Source organism: Ambystoma mexicanum, chromosome 1p (assembly GCF_040938575.1).
Source record: "Ambystoma mexicanum isolate Mex_15411 chromosome 1p, UKY_AmexF1_1, whole genome shotgun sequence".
Taxonomy (NCBI): domain Eukaryota; kingdom Metazoa; phylum Chordata; class Amphibia; order Caudata; family Ambystomatidae; genus Ambystoma; species Ambystoma mexicanum.
The window spans coordinates 1506089895-1506110455 of NC_090921.1; the positions used below are offsets into that span (position 1 = coordinate 1506089895).

The window sequence follows — 20561 nt, forward strand, 5'->3', positions numbered from 1 at the left end:
CTGTATCCTTAGGTGGGGATGTGTTATTGGTAGAAGGTGAGGTGATGGGAAAAGGTGCGGTTTTGTTAAGGAAAGGGGTCGGGCATGGCGTAAGGATATCCAATGTTAGTCCCACCCAGGTCCAAATCCTAAAATAGACAGGTGAGAGCAAATTACATTGTGGGCCTATCTAGATGTAGGATACCACAATGGTGCTGAATGCTGATTGCAGCTCAAGCTATGAGTGGGGACACACGAGTGTAGAATACAATAACAGCGCTAAATGCAGGTTGCAGCACGGGCTAAGACTTGGAACATCCGAATGCAGGAGGCAATACAAGCTACCGCACAAACTGATAAAAGGCACGCCCAAGTGTAAAATACAATATCAACGCTAAGAGTATGCTAAGGCATGGGCTATGACTAGGCACATCAAGATGCAAGAAGCAATATGGGTTGCAGCACGAGCTGTGAATGAGCAGACGTATATTTTTTTAAATTTTTTATTTGTATGCTTATAAAGCGTCAAAGCCCTTAGGCATCAAGGCGCTAACATAGAACATACATACACAATACAAAATACAAACATAAGATAAACAAAACATAAGCAATAGAATAATTTAACACTTGTAACACTAGTGACATTGAAGAAAAGCATCTGGGCTAACATAAGAATCGATGAGCAACATCAACGCCTAAAAAGCGCAAATGGAAAAACTTCAACATTTGCATGTCAATTCAATACAATTCTCAATTTAGTGGAAGAGGACATATGCTGTGAGAATGAGATTCTATTCAAGTATTGAGGAAGGCTACAAGACCCACAAGCCACAATAATGCAATCTGTATTGGCACTATGGCACCATTTGTCAATATGAATTCTCTGCAGCACCTTTAGACCCTGAGTTTGCACACAGTTAAAGCCTAATTTGGCATTAAGCCAAGCCAGGATTTAATTTTTCGATGCCTCCCTGGATTCAAAATGGCTTGGCTTATCAGCGTTGATGATAATCGAGTTTCTTGAATCAAGAACACATTTCCTTAGACTGGTGTCCACAATATTGGTCTTTTCAACTTTTCTTTGCCGAATGTCCTTGCGATGAGGCATATAGCCGGGGGCGATACCATGGGAGGCAACCTATGAGCCTCTCTCAGAGCCTTATCACCCCTACCAGGCACATGGGCGGGAGTAACAGCTGTTACCTGAGAGGACCGACCTATTTGCGGAACCTCTCTCAGGTCTGTTTGACTACACTGGTGAAGCCCATTCTTTAAGGGGGAAGTTTGTAAGACATTTTCCGTTCTTTTTGGCTCTGCAAAGTTTAACTTTATCGGATTAACCGTAGGTATAGTCACCATATTGGAATGTACAGACACCATCCATTTCTGAAAGTCACCTGTATTAGTGCAAGCCGCCAGGTCCCGCAACAACTGCTCTTGGAGGGGTCTCCACAACTCAGTAGACCAAGGGTCAGCTGTTGTCCTCTGCTTGCTTACTACTGGATTGTATCCTGACTGATTCCCCGCTTAAGTTTGGCTGCGTTGGCTGAGTCCCCTTCAATATGTGACCTTCTACGCTGTCTGCTTCCTTGTTCTCATTAATGTACTCATTTAACCCCCCTTTATTAGCTTGAGAGTTAACTGCCATTGGCTGAGAGGGCGTAAAAGTTTGAGGCAGAGAGTCTGCACTATTGCCTAACATTTGGATAATTCTTCAGCTCTTTACGGGTATACAAGAGTTTGGAACAGGCAAGCTGTTCTTGCTGGAGCCTCAATCTTCTCTTAGCACTGAGAGCGATGACATCTAATAAGCGATAACTATTCCTAAGAGGTGTCAATGTTAATGATTGAGTGGAAGAATACTCCCTATTCATGGCACTGGAGGGAATACAGGGAGAGCTCAACCCATGTGTAAGGGTAGTTTCCATTTCGGTAGTCAAGTTTGTACACTTACTCCCACCTGACCCCGATTGCAGCCTCGTGGCTGGCATAGCCCAAGGGTGGGTATATGTAAAATACAATAACAACATTGCCTGTTTAATGCTTATGGCAATGTGGGTTCCAAGTTTACCCAAACTGATATCACACAGGAGTAGAATTGTACCCTCTTTGCCCTGTTATCTCTTCTTTATAGTCCACTGCCTCTCATACTGCTTTTCTTGCTGCTTCTCCGGTAGCTTTTCTCGCTGCATCCCCAGCCGTTTTTCACACCTGTGGGTGATTTCCACATTTTAATGTCTCGCCTGGGTGGAGAGGGTGCTCGAGAACCGTGCCAAGATGGCTGCTCTTATCTGAGCTTTCAATAAACCTGCAAGCTATCCAGACAATACCCTTGGTAATCCACATTTGACAACCCCACAAAATGTTCTATTAGAAGCTGGAGTGGCCGGTGGGCTGAGTATTGTAATACCGCTGCCTCTGGAGTGCCAGAGAGGGGGTCGTGGCGAAGCCTGGTGAGGAGGGGGCTGCGTTGCTGGACCGGACAGCCGCACTTTCGGAGCGGAACCGGGCTACAAACAGTGCAGCAGGGTGGCACTAGTAGAGTCCCATCGTAGTGAAATGTGGTGGCAGTGCACCGCTGTGTCAGCTTGCAGTGACCACAATGAATCAACTTGGCCTTTGTTGCCATGAGAAGGACTCCATGCCTGGAAAAGTGCCCCGCACAGAATGGTGAACTAAGAAGATACTGGCGGCAGCCCGGGGTGAGGATCAGCTGCCCTACTGAGAACACTGTGGAAGGAGTGCACCCTGTGGCCCGTGTGGGTTACCGTATAGAGACAAGCTGCACTGGGTTGTAGAAGTGGAGAGGCCCCTGCATCCCTAGCCTGGCTGTATGCACCCCATCTGCAGAGCCAGAAGTCGTGCGCCAGCGCTTCCTGAGAGTGTAATGAGAGGCACGGGCGGGCGGAGCATTGCCAGCCAGAAGGGTAGATCCCTGTTGGCTCACGGCTGGTCCCCTACACCTTCTGGGCTGGTCCACGGCTCATGCACCACAGGGGCTGCAGAGCTGGCTGCCCAGTTTACAGTTGGCAGGCAGGAAACAGGAGGCCCTGGGGCGTGGGGAGGGGGGACAACAGGAGGCCCTGGAGGGGGGCGGAGGGGGAGCATCTGGTACGGTACAGAGGCAGTAGGTTTGCATCCATTCTACATCAGCTGTCTGAACCTCGTTGGTGATGCCTGGCAACCCCCTGGGGCAGTTGTAGCCCGCTAGCAGGCACTGCTCTCTGTTATTGGAGGAGTTACCAGAGAAGGATCACTTTTACCATCGAATTTGGCACTACACCTATCTGCATTGGGGAGAGTGACAGGTTGACAAGCAGCTGCTGCCCCCTGGTGGGACAGGCTCCCGGACTGGTGGGTGAGAGGCTCCCGGACTGGTGGGTGAGATTAAAGTCCCAGGACTCTGACAAGAAATGGGCAACTGATGTGGGCGCCCCCACTTGGTAGCATCATTTGATTGACAGAGGGGGACTCTGCTCAATTTGGCAGGTGGCTGTTTAGTGGCCATATTCTGAACTGCATCAGAATCCTCTACTGCTCCCCGTGAGCTAGCACTAGTCAATGGCAAGACAGGGAAAAATGAGTAAACAATCAAAACTCCTGTATGCCATTCCCTCAAAGATGAAGTGGGCAGAGCAAGGGTCTCAGGAACCGGAGGAGGAATCTGAGGCCATGGTCGAGCCTTCCTCGGACACTCTGCGGGACATAATAGGCATCCTGACACAGCTTCAGACTGGTATGAGCACACCGGACAGCAAAATGGATACCCTCACCTGCAGAGTTAACCACATGCAGGTCAGACTAAATAAGGATATTACCCCATCACTGCGACCTCCGAAAATGTTTCAACCCCCTTTCACACCACATATATATGTGGGGGGGGCATGCAGGGGGTATGCCCCCCGCATATATATGTGGTGTAAAGGGGGTAGAAATCAAAAAAAGTTGGCAATTTGGGGGGTCTCATGGATGGGCGGGGGGGGGGGGTCGCAGTAAGCGTACAGGTCCCTAAATAAGCATGGCGAACAGTTGGATGAGGTAGAGCAGCGTCTATCCACGGTGGAGGATGAGTCCATTACAATGACACGGGAAGTTGTCCAGCTCAAGAAAGCAGCCAGGGAGCTCAGAGAAGCAGGACGATTTACAGTCCAGAGCCTGCCCTAATAACCTCAGGATTGTCAGGTTCCCGGATGCATTGGACAAAGGACCGATGCACTGCTGCAGAAGGTGCTTGCCGAATCTTGTTTTTCAACAGCGTTTGTGGTCAAAATGCCTCATCGCATCCCAGGTGGGCGCCCTCTGGTGCCGGGCATGCCGCTGAGGAGTTTTTAGTGATTTTTTCAAATGGCAAAGTTTCGACAAAAAATGCATCAAAATAATGCATTAAAAAAAAAATTAATGGGGGGGTCCCCCTCAACCCCTGTTTTTTTACAACTTAAAACTCATTAAAAAAAAAATACTTTACCTACAAAAAAAATTCATTTTTTCGCTGCATTTTTTTCTAAACTTTGGCATTCGAAACTATATATTCTAAACAATGCCTGGATACCTGCTGAGGCCCAACATAGCCAGACTTCTCAATTATCGGGATAGGTACTTTGCACTGCGAAGGCCGTGGGAGCTAGGCACCCTCAGTTAACAGTGATCAGATGCAGCTCTTCCCGGATTTCTCTAATAGGGTGTAGGTGTCACTTTATTGAGGTGAAGAAGAGGCTCAATGCCAAGGGGTTAAAATATGTCATGCTGTTTCCTGCATGCCTGCGAGCTGAATACAACAGTAAGGCCCTATTCTTTCAATCGCTGGAGGAGGCAAGTGACTTCCTGGACGCCACAGACAATGGAGCTGGGTCGGCGCAGAATAAAATGGCCAGTGCAGGCCCCTGTCCAGAGACCCAGTTAATACTCCGTAGGTGCATTGGCACACCCCAACATGTTTTTGGAGTTAGCCAGGGGTGGCCTATTGTCGAGGCCTATATCCGGCTGTTGTGGCGGGTGGGGGTGGCCAAGCCTTCGAGAGGCTCCCATGCTTTGGCTGTTTGGATGTATCTTGCAGAGGGGGGCGGTGGGGGTTAGCGGGGGAGATATTTAGCTGACAGATTGGGGTTGTCAGAGTGGGTGCTGTGGAGGAGCTAGTTCAAGTTGGTTAGTTGGAGTTAATTGGTTTTCGCCGGCACACAGTCCTCCTGTCTCAATACATGCTAAGGGGGACAGACACTGGGGAGGTTCGCGTACGGGAGGTGAAGGCGGGGAGGCTTTTTCCTAGCTCTGGAAATGGAATCTGCCTGATTTTGCATGGGGGTGGGGGGCCGGGGGAGGGAACATGATGGGCCAAACCTATGGTTTTAGGACGCCATGTGGTGTACCAGCGGGAGGGGTGGGGCAGGACGACTAGCTTGGGAGATGGGCTATGGACGTTCCCTCTAAAGCTAGAAAGTTTCTACTATACATGCAGAGACACCAGGAAGATGTCGCTTTCTTGCAAGATGCGCACCTTTCATCTTCAGGGGAGGCTCTGTTTGCCAAGTCCTGGGCCTGTCATAGATACTTATCTTACTCTAGCTACTCATGGGTGGGTCTGCATAGCCATAAGGGGCACAATTTGTATTTTGTTCATTTATATAGCGCGCCTGGCCCAAATGGAATTCTGAAAGGCTGGAGGTGGTGAGGGATAACGAAGGGAGGGCCTTGGTCCTTACGGGGGTGATACAGGGGCAGTGATTCACCTTCATGAACTATGGCCCCAATACTGACTCTCTTCAGACAGTTTATCGAGGAGCAGCTCAGGAGGCACCCAGCGATAATAGTGTGGTGGGCGGGTGACTTCAATGTGGTTATGTACGCCTCATTGGCTACATTAGTGGGTCCAATAGGTGGACTGCGAGGGCCACATGCAAATTGCAGCAGTTATGCGACAATTAAGGGTTTGTGGATGTGTGGAGAGATCATCACGTGCAGGACACAGGGTACACATTCAGATCCTCTGCATGGCTCTGTGTCTAGGCTGGACTATATTTTGGTCGCTGATAAGCGGTCTGGGTGGGTCACTGAGTGAAATATCCTGGCGCATACACTTTCCGATCATGCGCCTGTTGTCGCTACGCTCGCTATCCCAGGGAAATTGCATGGGGGGGCTGTTTTTAAAAAAACGAGAGGTTACAGATCTGGTATTTCAGGAGGTGGTTCGGTAGGGCATAGCTCATTTTTTCAAGAGAATGAGGGGTCCGTGGCATCTCACCCTACTCTGTGGGAAGTGTGTAATCAGGGGAATATGTATTGCCAAAGAAGCAGGGATTCTCAGGACCATATGGGCGGAGCTGGCCGCCAGTGATTTCCGTTTGAGGGACTTGAAGGCGGGATCAAAGCTCCTCACGGATGCTGAGGGGCAGGCTCGATTCTGCAAAGAGCTAGGGGTGTTTAGGGATGCAGGCGAGAGGGAGGTGAGGTTTCTCCAACGGCATGCGGCGGTGCGAAATAACAGAGAGAGGCAGAGGACAGGGAGCTTGCTGGCACGAATTGTTAAATCTGAAACTGTGAGGTCATATATTAATATCTCCAGCTAGGGGGCTGCTGCAGACTGATGAAGACATTAAGGGGGCATTGGTGGATTACTGTAGGGCTTTGTACTTGTCCAAGACCAATGCAAGCCAGGCAGCATTGGACAAGTATATATATCAGGATGGGCTCTACTGGATGACCCAGGAAGAGAAAGACCGGTTGACTCGGTCGCTAACAGAGCAGGACTACAAGAGGCTAACAAAGCACTTCCCGCAGGAAAGACAGCAGGCCCTGACGGGCTCTCGCCGATTTGCATAAAGCGTAGGTGTCCATTCTGGAGCCCAGCACATTAATCGCCGCCTTCCACCCGGAGCAGGAGCTCAGTCCATCCGTAGGCTGCATGAGCAGCCCACCTACCCCATCAGCCCACAAGAGCACATGAGGTAAGCCATAAGGCTCCTACGACTAGTGCATTTTCCCCATCTTTCTGCTGCCACAATTACTCCAAATGGCATACTCGTGGCCCGCTATTCATTTCATTCACCCCAGCCTTCCAGAGCCTCAATTGAAGTAGCGGGTGACCCGCATCAGGCATTCTAATATTGCCAACATCCCAAGTTTGGGATAAGAAGACTGCTTCAAAATGGCTGCCTTGTTGTGGTTGTCGAGCCAGCTTCCCCTGGAGACCAGCACTGATGCCTGATTGGCCCGCCGTGGCTATACAGCCAACCGGCAGGCGTGAGCCGGCCTCCAAAGAAGGCAAACAAGAAAGGGTCCTGACCAGAGCCCAGGGCCGGAACACCGTCTGGCTCACCTACGCCATCACCCTCAAACATAAAATCCAATTCGGTAAGCACAGCAATTGCAAAGAAGACTGCCGCCAATTTCCAAATTCCATGTTATTTTGCATACCTATAATCACTGCTCTGAATAGGCAGTCTGTTCTTACCTTGTATCAAACATCCTGCAACTGCAAACCCCTTCCCGTGCCCCCCCCCCACCAGGTGAACATCTACGGCGTATCCCGGCACTAGCTCCAGGTTCCTCATCAGCCGCACGGCGGGAGGTGAGCTGTATGATCTGTGAGCGTGAGCCCGGCCCGCCTTATCTCAAACAACCCGCAACAATCTAACTTGTCTTGTACCCATGCCCATCACGCCTTTGCTCCAACCAACCCTATCTATACTTATGGGAAAGCAATACCTAGCCACATATATAAGGTTAGCATCTATGAACACTGAGACCCTAATGGCCATGTCACATTGATCATGAACATTATTTACTTATTGCACCATGCAACTAAAACCAAATTGCATGTTAACATTGAACGCGCCAGCTCGCACTAGCAAATGTTAGTACGCTCTTCACCATGCAAATGTGACCCTCATTATGTACTTTTTGAACTTAACCTATTCTGCATTTATTTAATTTGATTTAACCTATATTGTGTAGACTTGAACTAGCCTAGCATGTGCAAACCAGATTCAGCTTGATCTATGCAATTTTGAATTTAGCCTATTCTGCATAGATTTGAGGTAGCCCATTCTGAGCTACTAATGCTTAGTAACCTACTACATAACTAGAAACAAGGTTACTGGATTTCTACCCAACGTACCTCTTGCACCCCTTCAGTCCCTACAGCTAAAATGCTCAGATTAAGGAACCTCTTGCCCTTTCCCACTTTAGCAACAGCCATAATCTGTATATATACAGCCTTCCTAGTACCTTACTACTACACCGTCCCTAATTGCAGCATGACCCAGTGCATTGCGCACTCAAACAGCCTGACTTACACTCTACGGCCAACTAAATTTAGCATGGTCACTCAACAGTCTCCTATGCACAACTAACTCCCTACCTTGCGACACAACTGCAAGAAACAAAAGGCTCCGCTCGAGACTAGCTAAATTATTTGAACCTCTAGCTAGAACCCTCACCGTCCTAAATAAAAACTAACCTACACTCCGAAACCCCCAATATCAAAAGAAAATGCCACCCTAACATCCGCCAAGTATATGCATCATTCAATCATACTACGACTAAGACCCAAAGCTCTAAAGCCTCGACCTCATTAGCACCCACTAACCCCAACCTCAAAGGCGCTCTGATAAATGCTAGATCTCTAGTCGCACACGCAACTGAGATATCTGACATTATCCAACAAGAACACCTCGATTTCCTTGCAATCACTGAGTTTCTTACAGCCAAGCTCACCATTAACAACTCCCGGACTCTTACAATCCATTTATTATACAGACCCCCAGGCCAAATCGGTACCTTCGAGGAAGATATCTCCAGCATTCTAACAACCTAAAAAACTCTTCTTAAGTCCTATTATTAGGGGACATGAGCTTAGGTTTTAAAGACCCTGAAGACCTACATGCAGCTAGCGTATCCAGCATCCTAAATGAACTAGGCTTTACCCAGAGAGTGCTTCACCCCACTCATAACAAAGGAAGAATATTGGACTGGGTTGCAGACTACAACTGCAATGCCCTGATCTCATCCATATCACCCCAGATCTGGACAGACCACCATCTTGTAACCTTCTCCTTAGCAACTGACAAACCTATCTCCATGCCTATCTTTCTAGCTCCATCCATCCCAACAAGGAATAAAAAGATTACCCATGACAATCTACTCCCCCCTCATGCTCCCCACACAAGGCGCTCCCTGACAATTTGAGACCTGTCGCATTGGTTAATAAATACAGCCAAGTCATGTCCACCTCCTAAGACCTAACAGCGCCACTTAAAATGAGAAAGCAAACCTAAAGCCCACCTGAATTCATGGTACACACCTCATCTGAAAACCTAAGGCTTAAAAAAAAAGACCATGCCAGGCATCTTGGAGATCACTACCATCCGAGGAAAATAAGACTAGTCTCAGATCCATAACTGCTCTCTATAAAAGTGAAATACTTCTAGTGAAGCGTGAAATTTATAATTCTAGACTATCACATGTCAAATCCAGCACAAAGGAACTCTGTCATCTCGAAAGAGTTAGAAGCCCCCATCCCAGTACTGGACAACTGCATAAAAGATAAACCATGGTGCTCGAACATACAGCAAGCACTAGCCAATAAAGTTACAACCTTACAAACAAAAATTGCAAAGAAAAGCAGCTTCCCTAAATAGCACAAGCCCCCCTATAACCTCCCCGTCCCACCCAACAGTGCTGATGATCCCCCCCGCTTTAAGTTCTCTAAAGTCACTATAATTGAAACTGAAAAAAATCATATTGCTTAAACCTTCCAACTTGGTGATCAATGTCCGGCACAACTCAAAGGATGCTGCTAGAGACCTGGCCCTCTTCATCACGAAACTTATTAATGCCTCCTTCTCATCAGGTAATATCCCTTCCAACCTTAAGGAAATGTGGGTGCTACCACTACTGAAAAAACAGACCTTAGACCCATTGATACCTACTAACTACCGGCCGATTACCACAGTGCCATTTCTCCTGAAAATCAGACAAAATGGCCTACTCACAAATTCAAAAATATCTTGAGTCCAAAGATCACGTCAGTCTGGCTTTCGATCTCAACATGGGACAAACTGCTTTAATAGACTTAGAGGCCCAGATTGATGAACTCGGGGATAAAGGGAACTCGGCCCTTCTTCTCTTGGACCCATCGGCTGCATTCTACCTGGTGGACCACGGGGTCTTATGCAGCCATCTGGACTCTGCAGCTCACTTTGTCAGAAGCCGTAGACTGGATACAATCTTTTCTAAGTAACCGGACTACGAGAGTCTTCTCTCCTAGTGCAGCTGCAGACCCTATCCCCATCACTTGTGGAGTGCCTCAGGGATCCCGCGTCTCACCTACCCTATATAATATCTTCACTAAGCCCCTTTTCGATGATCTGGATCATCTCGGTATCACCTACACCAACTATGCAGCTGATACTTAGATCTTCCTACCACTTACTGGGGATTATGACAAGGATTTGGCCTTGGTGAATAGGATATATATCATCATCCAGGCATGGATGGCTACTCATGGTCTATGCCTGAATGATGATAAGACTGAGATCATCATCCTAGGCCCTACCTCAACTCTCAACAAACTGAACCCCAGATACTCTGCCTTCAATATCAACAACAACATCATCATCATCGTCTCTAAGGAGGTGAAAACCTTGGGTTTGTATTTAGACTCTACCTTATCCTTCAATAAACTGGTCAATGCCATGGCCTCGGCATACACGTGTAAATTGATTAGAGCAGGTAAACCCTTTTTGTTGAATAATAGCTTTATAACTCTGGCCCGGGCACTCATTCTGTCAAAGTTAGACTACTGTAATGCGCTGTACATAGGTGCGAATAAACAAACCATTAAGAAAATCCAATTCCTACAAAATAACGCTCTTAGAGCTGTACTTGGAATTGCCAGGAGAGAACATATCTCTGATATCCGAAGATCCAATAATTGGCCCACAACACTCGACAAAATCAAACTGAAAGTCACGTCACTTACACATAAATGCTTGAACAATGCAGCACCCTGTTATCTGACAGAAAGACTCACCAAGAAAGCTTTGATCAGGACTACCAGAATATCCAATACCAAATACCTGGCTGTCCCCAGATTCAAGCTATCCAGAATCGGGGATAGTAACTTCCCGGTCAAGGCAGCCCAACTTTAGAAGTCGTTCCCCCCCCCTCCCACTAAGGTCAGATGAACCTTACCAAATATTCCGCCAGAATATAATAAAATGGCTCAAAGACTCTGACATCTAGACACAAATTTGACACCCATAACTAACTGACCTGCTTCCATGTAATTGTTCCTTGTATATTTCCTCATGTCAGACCTGCCATGCCTGTGTTCCTACATGAGCCATCTGTTTGTACATTGTCTTGTCTTATTCTCTCAAATGTATTGTTTAAATTTGATGTGTAACTAAGCTGTGACTGATCTTATGCTATGCGCCCTAATACCCACGCGTCTGGTGCGCAATACAAATAATAAACAAACATGTTAAATATGTATCAGCAGGCACTGCTGGAGGGCTCTTGTCCCGTGTCTATCTGTGAAGCTGTTACACTGCTATTAAAGCCTGGGAAAAGTGCAGAGAGTTGTTCGTTCTACCGACCGATCTCCATGATAAATCTGGACAGTAAAACCTTGGCCAGGGCGCTTGCTAACAGGCTCACCCCGATAATGCCCAGGTGCGTCCTGGCTGATCAGGTAGGGTTTATACCCCCGGAGGTCCACCTTGCATGGGTTTCGCAGAATATTTGGTCTTTTCTCAGTTTAGGAGCAGCAATCCACAGTAATAGGCAGCCATTTTCGATGCCGAAAAGGCACTTGACTCGATTGAGTGGCCCTTTCTCTTCCGTTTTGAGGCGCAGGTAGATGGGAGAGGGGTTTATTAGGATGGTATCCCTGTTATACGAGGGCCCTGTGGCACGCTTATGTGTGAATTGCAGAATATCTGCACCGGGGTACGCGGCAAGGGCTCCCGCTGTCTCCCCTTCTGTTTGCGCTTACATTGGAGCCCTTGAAGGAGCTGGTCCGCTCTAGACACAGACAGGGGAGGACAGTTGTTAACGCATAAAGTGGTGATTTCCCTTTATGCAGATGACATGATTTTGTTTATAAAAGATCCCAAAACAAACTTAGCACCGGTCATGGCCGACATGCTGGAGATAGGTAATTTTTTGGGGTCCAAATCGGTATTGTAGCCCCTGTCCGACAAAACCAAGAGGTTCCACAAGGAGTTCAACTTTCAACAGCATACTGACTGGGGGAACGGTAGCACGGTCCTATGAAGTGCTTTACTGTGAAAACAATTGGGTAAAATAGCTCAAGCTGAGGCGTCCCATATACGGTAGGATAGTGTTAATTTAAATGGTTATTCTGCCTCGATTCTTGTATACTTTCCTCAATGTGCCCATACCGGTCCCCTCAACATTTTTAAAATTGCTGAAGGCCTTAATAACAATGTTTGTATGGCAGGCGAAACAGGCGTGGATGCGATGGAGCAAATTGGTGACCCCCCTTGGAAAGGGGGGGCCTTGCGGTACCCGACCTTGAATCTTACTGGATGGCAACGCAGGCTTAATTTCTAGTTTACTGGTATGACTCAGTTCCCAATAGGGCGCATGTCCAGATTGAGAGGGCGATAGTGGCTCTGTCGCTTCTAAGGGAAGTCATCCTCTTTTCAATGCAACTTATTGCTACATGGTTGAGCTTACTTGTGGAGCCTGGAGGTGCATTGAGAGGAGGATGCGACATGAGTTCATGTACTCCAGCTGCTTCCCCATCAAGAACGTGCAGGGATTTCCTCTGAAGGGAGAGAAGGTTTTTACACAATGCATGGATAAACTAGGCTTCTCGTGCTGGCGGTAAAAGTTCCTGAATGGGCAGTTTTTGACACTTGAATTCATGGCGAAGGAGCAGGTGCCAGCGCTTGACATTTTCATATACTTTAGATTGCGTCTCGTGCTGAAGGACAGGTTTGTTAGCTTTCCCCAGGAGCCTATCACAGCCCCGGTCCTGCGTGGAGCGATTAGCTCAGGATGCTACTCCAGATTGGTCTCCAGACTCTATGCCAGGATAATAGACAAATCAGCAGGGTGGGCTGGAGACTCTTGCGGTAAATGATATGTATGTTATGTTATTTATAACGCGCGTAATACCCAGAGGTCTCTAAGCGCGGACCCGGGGATCAAACCTGTGTTTCTCTGTGCCGTCTTGCTTTCAAGGTGAGCACGTTGCCCCCGAGCTATCCTCCCAAGAGCGCTCTGGGTACCTCCAACTTGGAAGATATCTGGAGGTATTGCTGCATGCAGACACGGAAGGTTGGTGTCAATAGCAGCTTTAAGCTGATTAATTTAAAAATGTCTACACCAGTTCTACCCGACCACGGTGGAGATCCATAGGCTCTTCCCCGAAACACCTGACTCAAGCCAGTGGTGCAGTGATTCACCTGCTACATTTCTGTACATGGCATGGTTTTGTCTACTTCTACAATCATTTTGGTCACAAGTCTTTGACACACGGGGGAGGATAGCCGGAGAGGTAGTGTTTCCGTCACCCATCGTCACTCTGTTGGGGTACACATCAAATCTGCCTAAAATGTCAGGAGGCTTTTGGGACCGATACTTCTGCTCGCTAGGAGGAGGGTGGCCATTGTGTGGGGGGAGGAGGTGTCCCTCTGTATATGAGCAATGGAGAAATGACATTGTACATTTCTGTGATTTGGAGTCTCAATATAGAGCTGCTATACACCCGGCTTCTGGCCCAAAAGACATCTGGGGACCTTCTGTGGCCTATTTATTATCAATCAGCAGCAATATCTCTGAAGAATCTGGACACCAGTCTAACACATGAATGTGGTTTTAACAGTCTCCTTTTCTTTGCTTGTGTTCAGCATTATTGTACTGAGGGGGTTGGGGAAGGTGTTGTCGTCTGTACTTTCTTATTTTGTGTTTTTAAAGAAATATTAATAAAGAGATGTTTAAAAAAGAAAATGTCTGGCCTGGGTGATTGGAATTGGAACAACTAGACTGCATGGTCTACTTGGCAGCACTATTAATCAACATTAAATCTTTGCTCCTCTTCCTCGTCCCAGTACCATTGGCATTATGGGCCTTGAGCACCATAAAGGTTTTAGACTTTCCAAAGCTATTTTGTTTCAACTGTTTGTTGAACTGAAGGTTATCAGAAACAGGAGATGTTATGTGGATGGTATGTGCAGCGATTTTGGGTTTAGGACTTTTACCCAAGATAGAACCATTAAAGTCAGGAACATCATATGTGACCCATAGATTCCGAAGGTGGAAAAACTTTTCGGTTTAGGTGGTTACTCATTCACGGTTCTTTGGGATCTAACCTGGGAGGGATTTACGCAGTGACGGCATGCCATCAAGCATTTGGGGATTATAGGATCTTCATTCACATAAAAAAGAGGAACACTGCGTCTCTCCTAAGGGAGTCCCCACATCTCCTGATTGCCATCTCCTCCCATGTGATCCTCTCTCATAATTCCCCCCCAGGGACAGGATCAGGTATCGGCTGCCCTTGCCATGCCAAATGGGAGGAGATGCTATGCTGGTGATCAGTGATGACTCCACAGGATTCATCACATACCTTTCCCCTAAAGATCTGGCATCCCGCGCTAGGGTCATTGTTTTGATCAAAACCAATAGCCTCCTCCATATAAGGAGAAGGTTCCTGGGTTTGGGTTTCCCAATTCCAAACAGAGTTTGAGGGAAATCCTTCTTTCTCCCACGAATCAACTGGGAGATAGGTAAGAGATACTTTAGGATCTTCATTTTTGGTTTTGTTGGATGTTTTGAATTTTAGTTGGGCCCCTTGGAACACCCACTGATTAAAATGGGGTACATGACTGCCCAAAACCAACTGAGTTTGACGTTCAGGTATCACTGCCACAAATAACTGCACTTCCTTCCCCAATATAGTAACATTAATCTGGGTTAATGGGTGTCCTTTTGTTTGCACAAACAAGGGGGATCCTGGCAGTGTGTCTTTACCAGCCTATATCCTGGGTTAGAGTCTCAACCAGAGTCTTTAGCTCACCATCCTTTCACAGAAGAGGAATTTCCACAACATATAAGTCTTTGTCCTTCCCAAGGGCAGTCCAGCACCGAAATACCAGGCAATTCTCTTCTGAGCAAGAGTACCAACAGCAACCCCAGACACGTGTTTCGGCCTGGTTGGGCCTCGTCAGTGAGGTGGAGCTGTGCCTCTCTAAGAACAGTGGGCAAGGGTTCCACGTCTGGATTACCCTAGTAATTTAGGATGAAAACCCACAGCTCCTGTTCTGGGGGTGGACTCCAAACTCCTCCCCATGAGGGATCAGGTTCAGCTTCACTTTCTTCTTCTATCAAGGGAGTCTCTACACCTTCTCCTCCTACTTCAAGAGTCTCCTCTTTGTCAAGAGGTGTATTGCCCAAAGTGAAGACCATGATATTTTGGGACTGAGAGACTTTCCAGTTCTATGTCTCTGAGGGACAGGGAACCTTTCTACGTGGTGGGGAGTCAGCGGTTATTTTCCTTGTTGGGTATCCCGGCTAAAGAGACCTCTACTAATTGTTCAGCTGGTCCAACATTCTCTGGAGCATATAATGGAGTGACTGCAGTTTCAGGAGTGTTAACAATTTCCTGTTTTCCTGGGAAGAGGGATCTCCCGTATTATTGAGGTTATCAGGAGCTTTGCTCCCTTCCCTTATTAGTCTTCACTCGGACTGGTCGTAACTAGATTGAGTTTTTCTCTGCCTCCAGCTTCGAGTCAAACAAAAGAAATGTTGGGTCCCACTTCCCATCAGCTTGCTTTCCTGGGTTACCTCCATCTCCCTTCCAAATGTCAGACTGGGACAGAGATTCCCATAGGGTTTCATGCACCCAGAGTCCTACTAGCTCGACCCTCCTAATTTGTATTGGAGTGTGCGACAAATCAAAAGGGCAATTTGTATTTCTTCTCCCCCTGATAGAAGAGACACCACCCTTAACCTTCCCTTTTGTCTATTTTCACCTGGGGCATAAGATTGATTACTGAGCTGGCTAACATTTCTACCTTTTGCTCTAGGGAGATGATTATTTTGTCCATTTTGGGTATCTAATATGTATGAGGAAAGAAAAGCTAAGTCTTACACACCCCCCCCCCCCCCCATCTGTCTCCTAGTGGTGAAAATGGCTTGGTGGGTTAGTGGTTGAAAAAACGACCCCATCTTAGAATGTGAATACGTAAGGGGCTCATGATTTCTTTCCAGAGGTCCCAGCCTACTAGTAGAAAAATTGACCTGTCTATCTCCTTCCTCGGGTACAAATGTTATGGAAACAGAACCGGTCTTGATTATTTGGGAATAGGACCATGGATGGGAAAGGTGATGTTACTCCATTCATTCCCATGTATAACAACTGCAGGGCTAGTATCTATCATACTCATGTGGGATCCTCAGTTTTTATCAACTGAATCCGATCCCATTCCTGATGCCACATGTGAGGGGTCAGAAATGAGACACAGACATAGTTGTATTTTTCTCAACATTTGCCATATTTAATTAAATGAGGACTTTTGAGAGAGTTTTGTTTCAACAGTTTTCAATGCAGTTCAATGGAAAATGTTTTTTCATCAAACACGTCTTTCAAATTAGTGAAATAAATGTCTCTCTCACATAAAACGTTGTCCAAAATTAAAGCAACTGTTTTGTCCACAAAGTAGTCTTCCCAAGATTAAAATGATTATTTAGACATAAGTAGCAAGCATCATTTCTGTAGAACACTTTTGTCAGGACAGCACATCAAATGTCTCTTTCACAATAGTTAGTCAGGATGATAAAGTAAATATTATCCTTCCACAACACTCTTTATCACAACCAAGTTTGCTTCTTTAAAACTAATTCTGTCCTGGTTTACTCGCCTGCCAGGATTAACTTCTACTTCATTCAACTTGTTCCTTTCCTGGTCTACTCACCTGCCAGGAATGGTTTCAACTTCACACAACTATCAATGTCTTCTCTGCTTGTGGAAATATGTGTTCCTAGTTTCTCCACCAATATCTCACTGGGAGAATGGAACAATGTTTGCCTGTTTATTTGCTTATGGCAATGTAGGTTCCAGGTTCCCAAACTGCTCTCACGGGAGGAGAATTGTACACTCTTGGCCTGTTAGCTTTTCTGTAAAGTCTCTTTGCTATTGGCAACGTGCATTACAGGTTTCCCCAAACTGATGTCCCATGCAAGGAGAATTGCACCATTTTTGCCCTTCTTTACTACTTGGTCAGTATTCAAAAATGTGTTTTGATTTTAAATCTTCTTTTCGGAACGCCTCAGTATTACCTCTCTCTTTAGGCCAACTCACCAGCTTTTTTCTGAGTCTTTGTGTCATCTTTCGGTGCTGCGGTGCAGTTTCGATGCGGCAGGACCTCAGTAAACTGTCAGACCCTCTTTGCTCCAACAACACTGTTGACAGCTCTGCTGCAGCTGGCGTGGCCTGTGCAGCACTTCCCAGGAACTCGCTAGTCTCCGGCGGACTTCCTGATACTCCGGCACACCGGAGCGATTCAATGCAGCTCGGGAGCACCTCTCCTATTCAGCTGGGCTTCTTTCCCTGCTTCAGCCATCCTCCACAATTCCACTTCCTATACTATGCAGCACCACATGACTGTTTCCAACGTCAGCTTGAGCGGTCGCTTCTGCATCCCCTGCCACTTCAGCTGCCTCTACTGCTGCTTCTCCTGCTGCTTCCCTGATCTGCGTGTGATTTCCACATTGAAAGGTCTCACCTGTGTGATTGGAATTGGAACAACTAGACTGCACGATCTTGGCGGCACTATTGATCATCATTAACTCTTTGCTCCTCTTCCTCGTCCCAGTACCATAGACATTATGGGTCTTTAAGACCATAATGGCTTTAACCTTTCCAAAGCATTTTGTTTCAAATGTTTTGTTTGTTTTATTTGCTTATATAACGCATGGAGCCCAAAGGTATCTGGGCGTTTTTCTTAAAGGTACCTGGTTACAGAATTGTATAAATTGCAATACAAGATAACAGTGAATTATCCAAAAGGTGGATAACAAATAATAGCATTTATATATATACACATGATCTTGAAATTTACAAAATGTGCAAAAAAACAGGTTCATAATCGAACTTAAGGTATGAATACGGCTGGCCATAGGTGGCTGGAGCATGCATCATACCTGGACTCTGGGCATGGTCAAGAGGGTTGCTGAATTCTAGAAGTCACGATAGAGCATTGTGTTATTTTAGTTAGCTTGCGAGAATAACCAACATTTTGTTTTATTCCGAAATGAGAGGAACACAGGGTCATGAACTGAAGGTTATCAAAAACAGGAGACTTTATGTGGATGGCATGTGCAGTGATATTGGTGTTAGGACTTTTACCCAAGACAGATACATTAAAGTCAAGGTACATCATATGTGACCAACAGATTTCTAAAGAGGAAAATGTATTCTGTTTAGGTGGATTATCCTACACTGTTCTTTGGGTTTTAACCTGGGATGGATTTACAGAGTGACAACATGCCATCAGGTATTTGCAGATTATAGGCTCTTCATCCTCAAAAAAAGGGGAACACTGTCTCTCCTAAGGGAGTCGCCACCTCTCCCTGATAGCCATCTCCGCCCATGTAATGTCTCCCCCCCTCCCAGGTGAGGATCAGGCAGCAGCTGCCCTCCCGTGGCCACATGGAAGGAGACTCTAGGCTGGGGATCGGAAATGACTCTGCAGGATTCACAGCATGCAGGTATGGAACCTGAACTGTGGTGATGCAGCAAACACACTATTCAAAAATTATTGCTGCAATCTAAATGTGCCAGGGTACAGTCTATGTGGTGTTACATTTCTCTTTAGTCAAGTCATCAAGTGCACCAGTAAATTAACACAATGCAAAATCACATCAGCATGATCTTTTCATTGTCGCTCTTACAGGAGTCGGCCAATAATAGCGAGATTCCAATGTCACCAAAAAGACTTACCAGTGCCTGCGGGGGTGCTCTGCCCCAGTAAGGCATCAGAATTCTGTGCAGTCACTACTGTGGTGGCAGTTGTCCCTGGACCCAAAGAGGTGCTGGTGTCTGCCACTGCTGTGCTAGGGAAATATGTGTAGTGGGCTTCTTGGCCTGTGTTTTCAGTCTCCACCCCATCGTCACTAGAAAAAGCTCCTTGTATGACAGCCTGGAGATAAAAATGCACATGCATTTGCAAGATTACCAGGTAGGTAAGAAATAGCAGAATTCGAAAATAAATCTTTCTCCACCCACAGGAAATAGTTTGAGAAGTAATGTTGGTAATGAATGGTGGAGAGAATCAATTTTCAGGTGGCGGTTGAGGTACACACATTGGTTTAAACTCCAACTATGAAAGCAACCTACTGAATCACAGATGGTTAAACACAGTCAAACTAATACACTTTGACCTCAATGAACAAGCAGCACTCCAATTACCAGGAAACACAAAACCAATTGTTTTATATTGCAGACTGCATCACCATCCTCCCACCAGGTTTACACAATAGGACCCTGCTACCAGAACTGTATATGTCTAGGATCCAGGTACATTAACCTACTTGGTTGACATGGTGTTCCTCAGAGTACCCTTACTCCCCAGGTGGTAGAGTGGCACTTAAATGTCAGGAAGAAGTAGAATGGTGTGTGTTAGAACAGCTTTTCTGAAGTCCAACTAAGGGCTTAGTAAAACCATTCAACAGAAGCAGTACAAGACTTCACTCTTAGTATAAGGCTGTACCACCGGAGTACATGGTAGCATAGACAGAGCAGCCTGGCTTAGTTTAGGAGGGAGAGAGGGCTGTAGAATCAGTACAGATGAAATTGTAATACAAATGGTCCAAAGAAACAATGGAACACTATGTATGTAAAAATAAGGGATGTATTTAAATACAGGTAGGCCCAGATAAATCTAAGGGTAAATAAGTACCAACACATTATATGAATTCACAATTATAAAAACACAACACTATACTCGAAGGTACACATACCAAAGTATAAACCTTATTTGGATTTGGAACACCTAACAGTAGCTCTAGGGAAGTCAAAACCTTTTCATACACATTCAGTATAGGTCACACCTATTCTTGGGGAGTAAAAACCAATGGTTACTTTCACAATTACATTCAGTAATGCAAGGGCAGTAGACCCTGCCAGTTGTACAGTGAATCACAGTACACATCGCATAGTCAGTCAACTGGACATTGTGATAACACACAGTTATACTAAGTGCGTAAAATCTAAGGATGTAATATTCAATTACAGGTGCTTTTGAGATCAGTGAAACACAGATAGAGCTCAGCAGTAACTCTTGTAACTTATGTTTGGATGGCACACAGCATACCGAAGGCAAGTAAAACCCATATACTTTCTTTTAACCTCACAATGGAGTCTAGGTTAGATCTTTCAGAGTTATACAAGTACCTTTTGTATGACTTATAAGGGACAGTTAGGACCAAAGACTGAGTCTGTCTGCAACAGCGCAGGGAAAGCAAACCCTAATGTTACAGTTTACTGAATGACTCAGTTATTCTAGGTAGGCAACAACCTAATACAGACTTATTCTGGACAGGCTAGCAGCAAA

The 20561-nt window shown here is 46.2% G+C and overlaps 1 protein-coding gene across 5 annotated transcripts in view; it reads right to left on the reverse strand.

Moving 5' to 3' along the window:
* USF1 (upstream transcription factor 1) overlaps positions 1-20561 on the reverse strand; it is a 1351219-nt gene that overhangs the window by 826150 nt on the left and 504508 nt on the right. For all 5 annotated transcript variants that reach the window (XM_069607201.1, XM_069607199.1, XM_069607200.1 and 2 more), the window contains one exon: positions 18950-19148. In XM_069607201.1, coding sequence (XP_069463302.1) covers positions 18950-19148 — 199 coding nt within the window. The remainder of the gene's footprint in view (positions 1-18949; positions 19149-20561) is intronic.